We start from the raw sequence: 16,672 nt of genomic DNA, 5'->3' as shown, positions 1-16,672 counted from the left end.
TTCAATGATACAACTCATGAGGGTAGGAATTGTACCGTAGAGGTCTTACTGCCACTCATTCTGCCGTAGTAGGAGCAGTCACGTCGCGTCTGTTATCGACCTCAGATTTCGAAGTTAGTCTCTGCCATGCACTTGAACATGCCTTTGGCGTCCAAATTTTCGAGCAATCGAGACCATTCATCTATAATATGATGAGTGACCGGACGCAAATTTCTCAAGCTTATTCACGTACTTTCTCACTGATGATGTGCCATCGCTTTGTCTCCCAATAGTCATGCGCGTCAAGGAGAGCAAGCAAGTCAGGTTCGCATACATTAGTAGATTGACGCCGGCGCATGCGACAAAATCGCATCTGTAACGCCGAGACCGAATATCTCCGGCCAAAGCGCGTCTGGAAGTGGTCGGCAATGGATTTCCAAGGGAGATTCTGAGCTACTCGTAACTCTACGAGCCAGGCATCTTCGAAGTTGTGGGGGTGGACCGGCTCAAGTCCTGCTCCACACACAGGATCTGAAGTGTATACTTCTGCTGCGCCAAGTCTGCTCGCGGACTCGGGGAACTCGACATCCGCTGAATCCATGAGGGTTGAAGATGAGAAAGAATTTTCACCAAATCTAGCCATGTCAAGGCATGCGCTACTTGTGGCGAATGCATTCAGGGGTACGCTGACGGCTGAGGGAATGTGTCCGAAGCCCTGGTCAATCGCAGAGAGCCCTGAAGACGAGAAGGACTGGGAGTCAGATTTGTCGAATAACCAGTCTTGGGATGGCCAGGCTTCTAAATCAGCGGTGTTCTCAAGTGTCGGTTCTGGGAACAAGGTTGGCGGGATAAGACCCGGCTTCGAAAGCTTGGAGACTTCAATGTTTGCGGACGTTGTGGTCTTCGATCATAAGAACTCACGTCTGCCCCATCTAGAAAGAAATTTCGAGAATACATGAGTCGTACAGGTGCAAGGGTTGCTAGAGAGTGACGGTCTGTCGGTGAATAAGTTTGTCGTACGATTGAAGCTGCAGACAAACATTCTCGGCCTGCGTCCATGCAAGCCTAAGTATCGCACATCGACACTCCCTCTCGAAGGATTCAGTGGATCAAGTGACGATCTGGTCATGTGGCAACGCGCCAAGGCCTCAACTCGATCGGTCGTATCCGCTAGCCGTGGCCATCCGGACTTTGCACAGTAAGTGCTCGGTCCGGCTGCAAGCCGTAGGGATCAGTGGAAACCTTATTTCAACTTCGGCCGTAGACTCAACCCGAGGAGAGCAGGCCGAGGCTTTGCTCGACGCACGAATCTTGACGCTACGTTCAACAAAGACAGTGGATCACAAGCGGAACAATATAGAGCTTCCTTGAGTCAAGACTTGATCTTTGCGAATCCAAATGACACATAATGCTACAGAATTGCCTGAGGTCTGTTCAGAAAGAGATGTACTCTAGGAGATACATGCTATCTCAACCAGAGGATTGCTGCATTCCGGGTCATTGTCGTTTCTCCAACATGTCTCGCCTGGCTGGGTCTCTTGAGGAAATGAAGTCAGTCCACTGTCACAGTATCAAGCTGGAAGACGCCTACTTGAAAAGCCGTCAGGGCAGCGACAGATGTTTCCTGGCAATCCTGTGCTGGGTGAAGCGCTACGTCAAGATCAGTATCCCATTCTGTCCGTCCCTAGGGACTGTACATACTAATTGTAACAACCATTGACATCATCTCCAAGGACCATAGTCAGAAGGCCGAGTCCCGATGCTGCGAGCAAAGAAAGGAATAACATGATTCCAGAGGCGTGATCGTAGTATGAGCCGATTTCAGGCAGACTTCAGCCCGCCTCTTAAATGATAATATACTCAGTCGTGGCCAGCGTATCTCGAGATCGAAATTGAATGCAACACCAAACACCCAACACCAAACACCCAACACCCAACACCTAACACCCAACATCCAACATCCAACATCCAACATCCAACATCCAACATCCAACCGAAAATCAAACATCCAACCGAAAACCTAACATCCAACCGAAAACCCAACACAACCGAAAACCCAACATCCAACTGAGAACCCAACATCCAACCGAGAACCCAACATCCAACCCAGATGCAAACGTCCAATCAGGAATTCAATCCGAAAGAAGGTCTATTGTCCGACTAAGAGCTCAACATCATACAGCATTCGATGTAGGATCGGCATCAGACTGTCATACGAAAGATTCGAGAACCAAACGAGCATCCTATGTCCAACTAGAGTTCCAACACCCAACTGAAATTCCAACACCCAACAAAAACACCAAATGTCAATTGAGAATTCAGAGAGTCTAAGCCTCTTCAAAAAGCTAAGTATTCATCTTGCCATGAGTAACAAGCCAGAACTCTCCGGCATATTTTTCTGTGCCACTGGCTGCGCGACTTTCATCCTCGCCTATTTCCCACGATGAAGACCGTTTCCGTTTTCGCAGTCACGCTTTTTGCGTTTTGCCCACCGGGGTCTTGTACGCCAGTCAACCAGCCAGCTTCTGCAGACATCAGCATCACGTCCGAGGGCGACATCCCGTACAATTTGAGATCAAACGGCTTCTCTTACCGCATTGTCGACCGGGTGACCGAGGCAAAGGCGGTCAAAACGCCCATACGAGCTCCAGAAAACTCGGCCCTGGAAAAGCGAGCGGACGCAGTACACTGTTTAGGGGTATGATCGAACTTCATGCATAGTGTAGTGCGCTAGCTGACTGTGATAGCCTGGTAATTCGCACCCTCTGCAGGATGACTGCAGTATACTGATCTCTGAAATCGCTTCGAGTGCCGGCTCACTTTACGCCAATCCTGGGTATTGTCATGAAGCCGAGTATGGAACTTGCAAAGCTTTCTATTGCGACAATACTTGCTCAGGATCCACGATCAGTATCACAAGATGGGCACAGTTGTTACAAAGTGTCAACTCAATGTGCGTAGCCTTCGGACAGAATGGCATTGTTACCGATGGTATCGATGATGCGGGTACGCGTGCCTCATACCAGGCTGGCTTGGAACATTCGGGAAGTGAGCTTCCGGCCTATGCGAACGGAACTTGCTAGACTGTTTCTGTTCTCAATTCTTTAAATAGTCGCTGCTTTGACTTGAATAGAAAACTGGCATGTGCTGATTTGTCTGGGTCCGAATCACAAGTACATAGCTGTATGACAACGATTCTTAATGAGACCATTTGACCCTCGACCCTGAGTTCTACACGTCAGATAATAGTATTTGACCGATAAGCGTATTTAATAGGGCAAGATCGTGCAAGGCGCTTGGCCAAATTATGCTAAGGCCTTGACGTCATCGAGAATCCTGCGGGTTCTGCAGCCATTGCAAACATTAAAACCCGATGCCGCCTTCCTGGACTACCGTCCCATTTGACTGCGAAAAAGGAGTCTTTGGCACCCTTCAACCAACTCTCGCACCGTTGATCTCAAAACGCTCAAGATTTTCAAAGCATAGTAATCATGCAGTCAGGGTCAGCTTCGGCGTCGACCGAGACTTGGGTCCTTAGAGTCATGAGAGCCATTGGTGGAACTCCATCACCTGTTCTGCGCGTCCGCGGCACGCACAAGTCGACATCAAACTCTGACGAACAGGCCGTGGATTTCGATCTGAGTCTCGACAGACCTACCAACATGGTTCTGCAGGACTTGAGGCTGGGAGACAGTTCTTACCATCCGGATGATCTGCACGAGTTACAGAAGCATGTCAAAGTGTTATGTAACGGGTCGGAAAGAAATACAGAAAAGCAAACTATGTACGTTGAATTCCCCAGCGTATGAGCAACGAAGCTCAAAGCTCTTCAAGATCTGACCTTCTCATTGGTAGACTCTTCCGCATCCAGACCAAATGTTGTTTTGTCGACGAGCCAAGCGTTCAATCGAGCGTTACGTCGCTATGTGATGCATTGCGATACGCCGGCACGGTGATGATCACTATGGCTAACAATGATCTGACCGTGGATGTCGCCCTCCCTGAGGCACGGACCGAAGGACTGTATGATGAAATTCATGTCATCGAGGTGAGATGGGGTATACACTGGCCCGTGACCGATACTACTGGAGAGAACGGGGCCCAGGGTCAGTCTGATCTTTGGCGTCGAAGGTTAGGAGACGCAATCATCGATGGAGAGCGAAATTCAATTTCGTTGGAGACGATGAAAAGTCCGAACGGGAAGTCTCTTCTGCGAAATGCCATGGCGCAGCGAAAGCTGGCCGAGCCGGTATCTCAGCGAACGGATGAGAATGGCATCAAGTGGACAGAGCTCAGGACGACTCGGTGGGGTGAGGACGAGGCATGAGTGATTCAAGGGGCCAATGCAAAGGTTGACGGGCGCTTTCCTCGCCCTGACCGAATACTAGGTATTCCGGTACAGTGGCGCAGTGTGATTCTCAAACTCGAGTTCGAAATCTGCCTCACCGAGAGGTATCCAAACAGCTTCGCCGCTCCAGCGAACGTGAATGATCTTCTGGCAGTAGGGAAGTAGTTTTTGGAAAGTCGCTACAGTCTTCGGGGCCTCCTCTTCAAACTTGGCAAGGAATTGATATGGCCCAGCGGTGATCAGAATGACGTTGTTGTCAGCCATGATTTCAGGAGTATCGTTCTGTCGTGATTTTTGGCCGTACAGGTGATGTGTGAGTAAAAGCGTACAGCGGTGGGCCTTGACAACTGGTCGTAACGTGTTCGTCGGCTTTGTCGGCGGACCACCCGATACGATGATGCGGCGATACCGGCTTCAACGCCGTCCGACTCTTCCTTATCGCTCACCCTTATCACTTCTATCGCAATGTAGTCCGCATGAGCTAGGACGCTACAATGGATATTGTACAAGTAGCATGTATTCATGACATATGTCAATTCCTTATCATGTGGGAGCGCCTCGAACCTTACTCTTGAACGACTTCGACACCTGGCAGGACCAAGATGTTCGAATCACTTACACGAGTTTACTTGAACACGGCGGCTCTTGAGCCTGGATCTCTCAGACTTCGTGGCGAGGATGTCGAGATGATTGGTGGTCTTACAGTAGTGCCTGTCTTAGTAGCTGGAGGGTCTGTCTTCGGTGCTGAAGTATTTGGTGTCGACTGGAAGAAACCCATTTCCAATGACGTAGTGGGGCAGGTAAGGAAGAAAATTACAATCAAAGAAGCGAAAGACTGACTAGCATGCAAACAGCTTGTCAACTTACAAGACAGATACGCAGTCTTCATCTTCCGGGAGACCGGGCTCGATAACGCTGGACATATTGCCTTCTCTAAGCAGCTAGGTGACAAACTTGAAGTCAACCCGTTTTTCTACGGTCGTGAGAACGACCGTGTCGGTGAATCTTTGCTTTTCGATGTTGGAAAGTCAGTGTAACTCTGTATTCAGAATGTGCTGCTTGCTGACGAAAAGCAGCATCGAGCTTGATGGATCGCTTGTCAAGTCTAACAGTCGTCGATGGCATCATAGTATGGACAATGCCCTCTGGCACACTGTAAACAAGAAGTACGACGCGCTTTCATGGACAAGTTGCTGACCACCATAGGACTCAACCTATCATCAACAACGCTCAAAGTATTCTCTTCTACTTAGTCATGGTGACGCTGTCACTGGCGGGTGCTATACTCACTTTGCAGATACACGTCGAGCATACTCGGATCTTCCACAAGACCTGAAAGACGAGTTAGAGGATCTCATAGTCGAGCATGAGTAAGAATATGCTTCTTGGCTTCTCATATCGTCCTGTTACTGACCCGTCGAAGTCTTTGGCACTCCCGCAAACTTGCAAGTCCGATCATCTACGGCAGCCCCACAGATCGAGAAAAGGCTTTGAAGCCCCCAGCATATCATCGACTCGTCCAAACAGCCCCAGACGGGCGCAAAACATTGTACCTTGCTGCTCACGCGAAGTGCATCATCGGTCGCTCTTTCGGAGAGAGCCAAGAGCTGATCTGGCGATTGATTGATCACTGCACTCAATCCAAGGTGAGGTCGCATGCTGGCTCTGAATTCCATCACATCGAGCTGACACTAGCTATAGTACGTCTTCAGTATGGAGTGGCTGTCAGGAGGAGATGTGGTTTGGTGGGATAACAGGTATGCCCGTCGCGATTCACATTGAGCATAATTTCTGACTGCTGCAAACAGGCAGTCGATGCATCGTTCAAATCCTTACCTAGAAGGCATGTCAGCAAGAGATGTTAGACGTTCGACCGTCGTTGACGATGGTCCATTTGCATTCGGTGTCACGTCTCAGGGCAATGGGGAATTGAATAGCCTTGCAAAGTAGATCCAAATTTAGCCCCTAAAATGTTTGACCTTTGGCTGCTACAGGGTCCTGATCGTTGTAGTGCACTGCCGTAAAAAGTTCAAGAGCTGTTTTGGCAAATATTCTGTGTTCATCTCAATTCCTGTTTCGACACCTCTAACGACGTACCCTTAGGTGCTTCATATTCAGTAAGACACTGCAGCCTCCAAAGCAGGAAGCCACCCCCGTGAGCATAATCAGCGGTCCATAGCTCGATTGTACTCCGAAATCACCCTTGACAAGCTGGACATATCTCTCGGTACCGGCCTGCAACAACGGCACACCGATCAAGCCACCAACAATGTACCCGACTCCTCTTGCACCATTTAACACGCCATACACCATGCCTGAGTCGATGGCTTCATTCGATCGTCTTGCTTCGAGCTCCAGATCGTTGATGAGTCCACCCCACGTTGCACTGTATCCACCGGCGAAGAACCCAAACGTGATCGAGAAGAGTATCAGCGTCGTCAGGCTGCCTTGAGTATTCAGTCCCCACAAGAGAATGGCGCTCAATCCTGAGCTCATTGCCGAGATGCAGGCTACTGTTGTCGCAGAAAAGGTGGAATGTTTGTTGTCGCTGAGGTAGCCGAAGAAGGAGGAAGACGCAATACCCGGAATGTTGAACAGCGTAAGCAAGATTATTGCAGAAGTATGCGAGAGCAGAGCCACTTCGCTAGCGTATGTGTTGAGGTAAGTTTGTGGTATTCCGTAGGCAGCGGACTGCAGTATGATGGCAATACTGTATATGTAGATCGTGCCGTGTCGCAAAAAATGCCAGGGTATCTTGCGCGCTCGGGGTGGCCCTGCGTCCCCTCCTTCATTCGCCCCCTCAGTAAGATCGCTCACTACAGCAAGCAAAGCTGAGGGATGAGTCGGAATAAGGAAAATTGTGAACAGACTCGTGCCCGCAGTGATAAGGGCCCAGATCCTCACCGTTGAACTGAATTTGTATCGACCCAAAAGGCTGGAGAACAGGAACGGGCACACGGAGCCAACAATGTTTTTGCAAGACAGAGTGACTCCATAAGCCAAGGCGCGATGATCTGTCTTGTACCATTCGCCAAGCGACAAAGTCATTGGACTGAAGACAAGGGCAGATCCGAAGGAAGCAAGAACACCTTGTGTCGCAACCAGATGCCAGACTTGGGTGCTAAAGCTCGACAGCAAGAAGCTCAAGCAAGCAAGGATAGTACCACTCAGCATGGCAGTCTGGCGAAACTTCGCCCATCGCTTGGTAAACAGTGCAAAGAGCAGAGGCATCGACAGATACATGACTCCGTTTGAGGTCATGCCGATGATTCCAGTCAAGTCGTAGTTTCCACTTAGGGTCTGGTGTGTGAGATAGTATTCTTGGAAGATACCATAGCTCATCGCGAAGCCTGCAACGAAACAGCCTTAGTATTCGTTGAACCTGAAGGAAGGCAGTGTAAAAGTACTGGTTGTCAAGGTCGCAGGCTCGAAGGAATACTCACCCCAGATCGGTAGCTGTAACAGGGCGGACCCAAAGAGTACAAGAGCCTTCTTCTTTCTGCTCGAAGTCACTTCTCCTGGAGCTCTAAGGTCAGTGTCCTGGACACTAGCATAGTCACTTCTGTCATCCCGGGTTCTTAATTCAGCCCGTAGCTCTATTGCTTCTCTAGGGATGTTTGACGTGGTCATCTTCGCTGCGATAGACCGTCGGACGTTTCGTCTACCTATGTATACGTCGTGTTTCGTTCAATGTTTGATCTGTCAATACTTGATGAGCGATATGGTGACAAAGGTTGCTGTACAACGTTGGCCGACAGCCGAGGATGTGTCTGTCATGGGGTGGGGGAGCACGTGGCACAGGGTCCTCGAGCCAGCCAGCGGCAGTGTTGAACTCTGCGAACCACATGAGGAAGAGTTGGTCAAGCATTGTATTGTCGCTTGTAAGCCGAGTGGAGAAAAAATCCAGATATCCATACGAAAGTCTCATGATCACAAACGTAGCCAGTGGCCTGGATTCAAAACGACCACTTCGGCCTCCAAGTTTGAGAAGAAGGCCCGCTCTGGCCGTCGGAGTATCGACCCCGATCTTGAGAGTCAGCATCACGAGTCTCAAGCTCTAGCTACCTATTCTCGGTCACGAAAAACGTAACAAGGTGCCGATGTCGTCGGTGTCGTGCTATGACAGCCTGTACCGTGATTCAGGACGGCGAGACTAGACTTGAAAGAAGAGAGGCGCCAGCTCTCAGCTGCAAGACCCGCAAAGGAACCGTATGGAGGTGCTCATCTTCCATGCGATGGTCGAAGCACGATTGGTAGGTCAATGATTCCTGCAGATTGTGTGATCAACAGGAAGGAGCAAAAGTCAGAGAAATGCAAGCACGTTTTGACAAGCACTGCTACTAAGGGCGTAGATGGCAGCATAGATACTGCTGCAGAGACTCGAGGACAGAGCAGTGTATGACAGAGATCTATGCAGGGGGCAGCACGTTTCCGATTCATGCTGTTGGCGATCACGCCGTCGAGTCGAGACCGACGACCATGGACTTCCAATGACGGAGAGCAATTGGACACCATTGCTATCTTTTCTAAGCCTTCCTGCAATGAGTAAACGCCATCAATCTCGATCAATCACGTACACGCGCATACAGAAGATCCTAGAAATATCTTCGAGTGTGAACTTGAGCGGCATCACGCACTAGGGGCATCGCTCGCCAATGTAGCTTGAGGAGTGAGGGGGAGCAGATTGATAGGCCACGTCCGACTGCTGAGTATGAAAACCTGAAATAAGATTAGAAGCAATCCCAACCCTTCTACCCTTCTATCCTCCCATCATCACAATCAGCTCGTCTCCCAAGCCATTCAATCCCAATCCTTCACACTATCTTCCTCCACTTCTTCTCAGATCTATCAAGACGAGATTCTCCACAGCCTTTGCTTATCTCCATTGCCTTCACTGCCATGGCTGCTCCCATGTCAGAGAACCTCTTCCCCGGCACAGACGCTGCTGCAGCTCCTGGACTTTCCCAAGACCTCTCTCTAGAGGTTGTTGCTCCTCTTACATCCCTCGGTCTCGGCGGCCTTGCCTCATCATTCGGAGACATCATCAGCACTGCTGGGATCGATGTCAAGAAGCGCCAGAGTCTGGTCCAGGACCTCTTACCAGAGCTCGTCGACCTGCTCAATCGCCTCGGCCTGACTGGTCTCTCGCATCCTGTCGGTAATATCGTCGATACTCTCGGTAAGGACGTCAAGAAGCGTCGAGAACCTGGCCTTTTCGAAGATCTATCTCCTGGACTCGTCGATTTGCTCGACCGCCTGGGCCTAGTTGGTCTCTCCCCACCAGTTGGAGACATTGCTGACACCCCTGGCAAAGATGTGAAGAAACGTCAGGCACCTGATCTTCTCGAGGACTTGTGTCCCGAACTCGTTGCTCTACTGACTTCCCTTGGTCTCGGTGGTCTTGCTCATCCGGTTGATGACGTTATCACCACCGTCGGCCAAGATGTCAAGAAGCGTCAAGCTCCGGGCCTTCTCGAGGACCTATCTCCTGAGCTCGTTGCTCTTCTGACTTCTCTCGGACTTGGTGGTCCTGCACCTCCCGTTCGAGGGATTGTCACCACTGCTGGTCAGGATGTCTAGATTCAAACGCATGGACTAAGCTTTGCGAGAAGAACAGGATGGTCAGCAATTCATGACGGCCCTGTCAGATTCATAAAAACGTAGCATGGAGCCAGGCTCAGATAGAGGATGATTGATGGAAAGAGTTGTGCGACAGGAGGGTGCAGAGTTGGGAAACGAATTGGTTTTGCGGTGTATGCATCTGTATCTGTAGAAAGATAACGGTCGACTGATTCTCTTGTAAGAATATTGTTGCTGATCTTATTGAGCTCTTGTGAGGCCTGACTGGCTTGCGTGAACCGTGGAAGCCGGGACCGAAGCTCACAGAACACCCGTCTGAGTTCGTATCTCGTCTTCCTCTTGAGCATTCTTCGGGCTGGATGGATAAGCGCATTGGGCACGACCGTGCAGCTTGTGGTTCGCATTCGCATTATCTGAAGCGATGGAGGGCGTGGAACCGGAGGGCGTTGACTTTGGAGCGTTGGGGCCGACCACTTTGTATTGTACATCACAAGGACGCTCACGTCTTCCTTTCACGGCGGATGTACTCAACGCGCAGACTCTTGTAGCAGTGAGTGTAATCATAACATTCATTGAGCTTTACTAATCATGCTTCTTGATGAACGATACAACACCCTCGACGAAACTGGCGGGGTTCTCCTCAGCAGTCCAGTGTCCACTCCTAGCCACAATGACCTCGGCGGCTTGTGTATAGAACTCCTTTGTCTGGTCCATGGCGACTTCTCTCAGCAGACTCATCTCGCCGCTCAGCGCAGCCGAAGGAATGTTCAGCTGTCCATCTCTTTTCAACATGGCTTGGTTGTCTTTGGCGTCCTGGGGGAAAGCGCGGTACAAGTCAAAGCCAGCTCTCATGGCGCCCGGTTGACAGAAGCTGGCGCCGTAATGGTCGACATCTCTTGGACCGATGCCGGCCGGGTTGAAGCAGAGGCGGTCGTAGAAGTGTTTGATGTAGATCTTCTCTTTCCCTTGAGTGAGCATCTCGGGCAGGTCGAGTTGTTGTTGGAAGGTGAAGTGCCACATGCCAGGCGAGTTCTTGAAGCCGGATTCGTAGGGCGTCGAGCCAGGGAGGGGACATTCGCCCCACATGACGGAGCGGGTGTGGTCTGGGTGGCTTGCGGCGTATGCGTGGGCGATCATGCCGCCGATGTCTTGACCGACGACGTGGATCTTGGATGTGATGGCTGCGCAGGGTGTCAGTCAGTCGGTGCGCGTGGAGAGAGCCCGAGAGAGGGGTTGAGAAGGACAGAGAAGAGGGGAAGGGACGGGCGGCGCTTGCGACACGTACCAAGATGGTCATGGACGACCTTGTAGAGATCGTCGGCGACGGTGACCTTGTCGTAGCCAGATCGTGGATGCGAAGAGTCGCCGGCGCCGCGGTAGTCTGGCGCAATCACTCTGTAGCCAGCGTTCGAGATGGGGGTGATGACATGTCGCCATTGGTAGGAGGTGTTTGGGTAGCCGTGGATCAGCAGAACGGTGCCTCTCTCTTGCTTTCCCTCGGGAGGGCAGTCGATGTAATGAATCCTGACTTCCCTGGCCTCATCGACAAAGGCAAAGCCGTGCTGCCATCGCTCGTCGTCAATGTGCGTCGGATTGAGAGAAGGCATGTTGTACGTCTTTCGGGATGAAGGCGGAAGGTGGTGGCATCATGTCGGTGTGCTCCTGTCGATGGGCGCAACATATACAAAACTTGTCGCAATGACACCATCGCTTTTTCGGCATCCCGATCATCTGCGGGGTCCGTGTCCGTCGGATCGAACATGCGGGGTTGATTTCAAAAGGCGGGGACGCCGGTCCGTCCATCACTTGCATGCTTGCATGGCCCCGGACTGGAATGTGGCGCATCTCGTTGTTCGATTAGGAGATTTGTAGCGCTTTGTCCCTGGGGTATCTGCAAGCTTCCTCCGACGAATCTCCTTTTCTCCGTCTTTTCGCCATGCACTTTCCCACCCGACATACCAGATTACCGTCTTACGGCATGCCAGGTCTGGCAATCGCTTGAAGTTTGTCTGGAGAAACCCCCCCTGTCACCTGATACATACTCACTCATCACAATCAAGCCCGCTTGGTCCACCGTGCGATGGTGCTATTCATGGTTCCATAACCCTGCAGCAATATTGACGAGAAACCTTGTCCTACAGCTCAGCACGAGAAGGACGCCCACGCGACTATCGTTGTCGACGTTCCTCGCGGACTGTTATTGGGGCCTACCGTCCTAAGTACCGAGATAAATTCAAAAGATCAAACCAACAAGGAGTCAACATGAACAGTATTGCGACAAAGTGGAAATCGTTTACTTCCAGTATTCAGAACCGCTACACTTTACTTGTTCCAATGCTCCGTGACAATCTCCCTGAGGTCTTCCACAATACCATCAGGACATTCAAGACATGCAAAATGCCCACCGTCGTTTCTTTCGCGATAGAAAACCAAATTGCCCGTTCTCTCGACTGCCCTTTGAGAGCTGGGCTCCGTGTCCCAGTAGAAGCTCGTGTATCCGAATGGTGCTTTGATTCTATTCTCTGGCTTCATGGCAAAAGCTGCAAAGTTCTCGTGTCTGATGTTCTCGTAATATGGTAGACTCGAGGTCATGATGCAATTGCTGAAGTAGTAGATCGAGACCGTGGTTAGGATATGCTTCTTCCACTCCAAAGACTTCTGTTTTTCCGGGTCAGCGGCTTCGTTGTACTTTTCCCCAAGCCAGACCATGATGCCGACTGGGTTGTCTTGTAGCATCCAGCCGATTGTATGAGGTCGTGTACGCATCATGATGGCGTATCCCATGTGGTTCTCCAGCCAGTCATCGACTCTACCTTGCACTTCCTTCTCGCGAGCTGTTAAGTTAACATTCTCCGGCAGAGGTGCGGGTGCGAAGTTGAAGTGCACGACTTTGCAAGAGTCGGAGTAGTTTGCACCAAGTTCGCGTCCGATCCAGTGACCCCAGTCGCCGGTCTGAACACAGAATTTCTCGTAGCCGAGACGTTGCATCAATGTGTGAAAGAGTCGAGCAGTTTGTTGTAATGTCCAGCCCTTAGGTGGCCCGCTCGACCATCCGAAACCAGGAAGGCTTGGTACGACGCAGTGAAACGAGGGTGATGTAGAGTTGGAGCTCAACTTGTTGATCACTTGGCTGAACTCGTAAAAGGACCCCGGCCAGCCATGCACAAGCAAAAGAGGGATGGCATCAGAATTCTCTGATCGATGATGAATGAAGTGAATTGTAAAGTCTTCCACGTCGGTCAAGAAGTGATTCCATTGGTTGATCTCCTTCTCTTGCTCGCGCCAGTCGTACTTGTCTGTCCAGATTTGATACAACTCCGTTGCCCACTCGGTGGTGAAGCCATAATCTGTACCTGCTCTAGGTACGATGTCTTGTGTAGGAACTCGTGTGTCTTTAATCTTGCGATAGTAGCGCTCCACTTCATCATCTGGAATGTCGACCTTGAAGGGACGGATTTTTGAAGACATCTTTAACAGGTGAAAGATAGAAGTAGGTTTGAGGAAGTCGATGGTCATCCGAAAGATGAGATGATGAGTGACCTTCAGGGTGCCGCCGTCACAGCGACAGACCGTCCCTGACCCCGCCTTCTACAAGTCTATACCCCGCATCGAACGCTGTCGTCGCCGGCAATGATGTGTCTCGGCGATCGCCGCGCTTGACTATCCCGCGCCTGCAGTTCGCAACAGCTGCTGCGCTTCAAATCACCAAAGTCGTCCGCCCGCACAAGACAATCAAACAAGGTTGATCGATCACACACCGTCCGCGCCCGTCTCTGCTCCAAGTCCCGCCGAATCGGCGCCATGTTTTTCGGTTCCAGGATAAGCTTTGTGAAAGCATGCGCCATGGCTTGAGGTACAGAGCTTTGTGGCGACTGATCAACAGCTTTGAGGAGCAGCTTCGGGCAGAACTCGCTGTATCAGCTACAACCACAACTCTACGCGACATCTGGCCTCTCTCTGCGCGGAATCTGGCTCCTGAACTTCCCCAGAACACCCCAGATCCCCGCATCACTACACGTGCAATGTGGGTGAACGATAACCTTACGCCCATCGCTCAGAGCGGACGTTCCGATACGTCGTGACTTGCGACCATCCCGGAAGAAGCATGTTCATGCTGGACTTTGGGCGAGACCGGATCGACGACACAAAGAAAGATGATTATATATACGACATCCGCCCCAGGGAGATCCATTGTTTCATCTCGATTCATCTTGATTCATCTCGATACATCTTCATCTACACTTCTATCTTGACAAGTCATGGCGGGCTCTCTCGACAAGATTCAGGGCAAGACGCTCTACAGAATCATGAGTGCGGCTTGTGGTTCTGCCTTCATGCTTTATGGCTGGGATGCTGGAGTTCTCGGTGGCATCCAAGAGACGCCCCAGTTTCGTGCGGCCATCGGCAACCCTCAAGGAGCTTTTGTGAGTGATCTTCCTCGCAGAACACCATGACTCACTGTCTGACTTTTGTTCTCTCTGACAGATCATCCCTGTCATCGCTTCTGTCTACAACCTCGCGGCAGGAGTCATGTCGCTCTGTGTCAGTTTCTTCGGCATGCAGATTGGTAGAAAGGGCACAATTCTACTTGGATGTCTCCTCATCAATATCGGCGCACTTCTTCAGGCTTCTACCTACTCTGTCGGCCAGATGATCGTTGGTCGTATCGTCACTGGGGCTGGTATTGGTTGTATCGCCAGTGCTGTTCCTACTTATATGGTAAGTAGTTGTGTCGTTCATCGGTTCACGCAATGACTTACCTGCCAAATAGGCCGAGATGTCCCTCGAGGCCAGCGAGCGTGGACCCGAAGTTTCGTACCAACTCGCTCTTCTTATCACCGGTGTCGCTCTTGCATACTGGATCGATCTCGGATTCGTGCAAGGTCTCGACAGACACCCATGGCTTTGGCGCATTCCTTTGGCACTGCAGGCCTGCTTCGCAAACTTTTCCGCCATTCTCCTCTTCATGCTGCCAGATACTCCTCGTTGGTACTACGCTCGAGGCCGTGAAGCGCAAGGTGACAAAGTCTTGGCTCGTCTGCACATGTTGCCAGTTGGTCATCAATCAGTACAAGCAGTCAAGGCTGAGATCATGGCTTCGCTTGAAGAGGAGGATGAGACCGGAAAGATCAGCATCGTTACATTGTTCTGGGACAACACTGAGCTGCAATTCGGTCGTCGTCTGCGTACATCCTTCTTGATCAATTGGGTATGTTCATGTCCTTGCTATTCTCTCGTTCGAGACCGTGTATTGACAAGCTCAGGCACAACAATTCCTCGGTATCAACATGTTGGTCTACTTCTCTACGCAGATCTTCACAAACCTCAACTACTCGCCGCTTCTGTCTGGTATACTCGCGGGTGTTTTGAATACATGCTTTGCTGTCGCATCGTATCCTCCCATCTGGTACATTGAAAAAGTTGGGCGTCGCGCTATGATGATCTGGTGAGTCTCAACTGGAATGCTATCTCGCAGGCACTTCCACATGCCCTGTTGCTTGTCACCTCTACGAATACCGTCGCTGACCCTTTTGAAACCAGGTCCGCCCTTGGCTGTGGCGTCTGCATGCTTATCTACATCGTTCTTACGACACTGCCAGCGAACAAGTCTTCTGCTGCCACCAACTGGGCCGCTGTCGCAATCATCATCCTGTACGAAGTCGTCTTTGCCTTTGGTTGGCTCGGCACTTGCTGGGTCTACGGACCAGAGATTGCGCCACTAAAGTACCGACACGTTGCCGGCAGTCTTGGAGCTGCAGGTGAATGGTTCTCGACTTTCGTCATGGTCTTTGGAGGTGGTACCGGCATCAATGCTGTCGGCCCCAAGATCTTCATCTGGCCACTGTTGTGCTGCTTCCTGGCTGCTGCATACGTTTACTTCCTGTGTCCTGAGAGTAAGTCATGGTCCGCCGTCTTCGCTCTCCCGTGCGACACCTTGCTAACCGTTCTTGACAGCGACTGGAAAGACCCTTGAGGAGATTGATGCGCTGTTCGCAAGATCGCCCGAGGTTCGCGAGCGACTAGAGAGGGAGATTGCTCAACGCAGAGCTAGAGTCATGCCGTATGGCAAGGAATTCCCCAGGCCCTCTACCGAGATGGAAAAGATGGGAGTCTCGACTGTCGAGAAGATCTAATGGTTCCGCAACCGTAAGTACCGAGATATAACGAAGACGTAAGATAGTGTAGTACACTAAGGTAGGACCTTATAAAGTACGCAACAGACTAAAATCATGAGTTTAGTCTTACTTATTTTTTGCTTTACTATGCCCCGGCGAAGGAGAGGTTTAGCTAGCCCATGCGGGAACGTCGAGACTTTAATTATTATTACTACTAGAACTGTCGTTACTTTAGGCACTACTATCGTTGCTATCGCTACTAGAACTATTACGTAATACTTCTCTACTATAGCTTTACTAATAACGTCTATACTATTAGATGACGTTTCTACTATTATGCTTATTATAACTTTATATAATCCTTAAGATGTAGTAGATAAATCTCTTCTAATAGGTAGTATACTAAAGCTAAGAATTAGGGTTTTATAGTCTTATAAGCGGTCTAATATTAACCTTAGACATTTTTACACTTCTTAGCTATCTATAGGTTTCCTAATTAAGTGTTAATAGACTAGTAACGCATTTCTTAACTAGTAAGTTAATAAGTCTTAAAATATGCTATAGTTCTTATTCGTCTTTATCTAGGAGCTAACTACTATATAAGAGATATTTAAAGTTACTTCTAGTAAGATGCTATAGGTATCTAGTA

The 16,672-nt window shown here is 50.3% G+C and overlaps 10 protein-coding genes across 10 annotated transcripts; 5 read left to right on the top strand and 5 right to left on the bottom strand.

Annotated features, from left to right (window-relative positions):
- Positions 1-229: 229 nt before the first annotated feature.
- M438DRAFT_239213 (uncharacterized protein) lies at positions 230-469 on the bottom strand (the record flags this gene model as incomplete). The annotated part of the gene is made up of 1 exon (XM_029899503.1): positions 230-469. A coding segment is annotated over one exon (240 nt), but the record flags the coding sequence as incomplete, so codon positions are not given.
- Positions 470-1,399: 930 nt separating this feature from the next.
- Positions 1,400-1,736, bottom strand: M438DRAFT_350034 (uncharacterized protein). The gene is made up of 3 exons (XM_029906535.1): positions 1,681-1,736; positions 1,571-1,629; positions 1,400-1,516 (listed from the first exon to the last, which is right to left on the bottom strand). Exons 1-3 carry the CDS (start codon positions 1,716-1,718, stop codon positions 1,431-1,433), a joined length of 183 nt encoding a protein of 60 aa, XP_029755149.1. The 5' UTR covers positions 1,719-1,736; the 3' UTR covers positions 1,400-1,430.
- Positions 1,737-2,342: 606 nt separating this feature from the next.
- M438DRAFT_154516 (uncharacterized protein) lies at positions 2,343-3,202 on the top strand. The gene is made up of 3 exons (XM_029898995.1): positions 2,343-2,512; positions 2,537-2,677; positions 2,727-3,202. The coding sequence occupies exons 1-3, from the start codon at positions 2,423-2,425 to the stop codon at positions 3,060-3,062; spliced, it is 567 nt and encodes a 188-aa protein (XP_029755148.1). The 5' UTR covers positions 2,343-2,422; the 3' UTR covers positions 3,063-3,202.
- A 182-nt stretch (positions 3,203-3,384) lies between these two features.
- Positions 3,385-4,586, top strand: M438DRAFT_350032 (uncharacterized protein). The gene is made up of 2 exons (XM_029906534.1): positions 3,385-3,763; positions 3,835-4,586. Exons 1-2 carry the CDS (start codon positions 3,471-3,473, stop codon positions 4,304-4,306), a joined length of 765 nt encoding a protein of 254 aa, XP_029755147.1. The 5' UTR covers positions 3,385-3,470; the 3' UTR covers positions 4,307-4,586.
- A 427-nt stretch (positions 4,587-5,013) lies between these two features.
- On the top strand, positions 5,014-6,277 carry M438DRAFT_284657 (putative alpha-ketoglutarate-dependent 2,4-dichlorophenoxyacetate dioxygenase; the record flags this gene model as incomplete). The annotated part of the gene is made up of 7 exons (XM_029901475.1): positions 5,014-5,127; positions 5,182-5,354; positions 5,404-5,482; positions 5,534-5,697; positions 5,751-5,973; positions 6,029-6,084; positions 6,136-6,277. 7 exons carry the CDS (start codon positions 5,014-5,016, stop codon positions 6,275-6,277), a joined length of 951 nt encoding a protein of 316 aa, XP_029755146.1.
- A 135-nt stretch (positions 6,278-6,412) lies between these two features.
- On the bottom strand, positions 6,413-8,046 carry M438DRAFT_328925 (MFS general substrate transporter; the record flags this gene model as incomplete). Its single annotated transcript, XM_029903228.1, has 2 exons — positions 7,771-8,046; positions 6,413-7,677 (listed from the first exon to the last, which is right to left on the bottom strand). Exons 1-2 carry the CDS (start codon positions 7,955-7,957, stop codon positions 6,413-6,415), a joined length of 1,452 nt encoding a protein of 483 aa, XP_029755145.1. The 5' UTR covers positions 7,958-8,046.
- A 1,192-nt stretch (positions 8,047-9,238) lies between these two features.
- M438DRAFT_284585 (uncharacterized protein) lies at positions 9,239-9,907 on the top strand (the record flags this gene model as incomplete). The annotated part of the gene is made up of 1 exon (XM_029901469.1): positions 9,239-9,907. The coding sequence occupies one exon, from the start codon at positions 9,239-9,241 to the stop codon at positions 9,905-9,907; it is 669 nt and encodes a 222-aa protein (XP_029755144.1).
- Positions 9,908-10,489: 582 nt separating this feature from the next.
- Positions 10,490-11,514, bottom strand: M438DRAFT_284616 (alpha/beta-hydrolase; the record flags this gene model as incomplete). Its single annotated transcript, XM_029901472.1, has 2 exons — positions 10,490-11,088; positions 11,193-11,514. 2 exons carry the CDS (start codon positions 11,512-11,514, stop codon positions 10,490-10,492), a joined length of 921 nt encoding a protein of 306 aa, XP_029755143.1.
- Positions 11,515-12,229: 715 nt separating this feature from the next.
- On the bottom strand, positions 12,230-13,375 carry M438DRAFT_369782 (alpha/beta-hydrolase; the record flags this gene model as incomplete). The annotated part of the gene is made up of 1 exon (XM_029908128.1): positions 12,230-13,375. The coding sequence occupies one exon, from the start codon at positions 13,373-13,375 to the stop codon at positions 12,230-12,232; it is 1,146 nt and encodes a 381-aa protein (XP_029755142.1).
- A 791-nt stretch (positions 13,376-14,166) lies between these two features.
- M438DRAFT_369781 (putative sugar transporter STL1) lies at positions 14,167-16,084 on the top strand (the record flags this gene model as incomplete). The annotated part of the gene is made up of 6 exons (XM_029908127.1): positions 14,167-14,331; positions 14,393-14,626; positions 14,679-15,116; positions 15,172-15,353; positions 15,449-15,801; positions 15,863-16,084. The coding sequence occupies 6 exons, from the start codon at positions 14,167-14,169 to the stop codon at positions 16,039-16,041; spliced, it is 1,551 nt and encodes a 516-aa protein (XP_029755141.1). The 3' UTR covers positions 16,042-16,084.
- Between the last annotated feature and the right edge of the window lie 588 nt (positions 16,085-16,672).

The sequence above is a fragment of the Aureobasidium pullulans genome, assembly GCF_000721785.1.
Source record: "Aureobasidium pullulans EXF-150 unplaced genomic scaffold scaffold_38, whole genome shotgun sequence".
Classification (NCBI taxonomy): Eukaryota; Fungi; Ascomycota; class Dothideomycetes; order Dothideales; family Saccotheciaceae; genus Aureobasidium; species Aureobasidium pullulans.
Note: the sequence above shows the minus strand (reverse complement) of the source record. Positions and strands in the feature narration are given on the sequence as shown.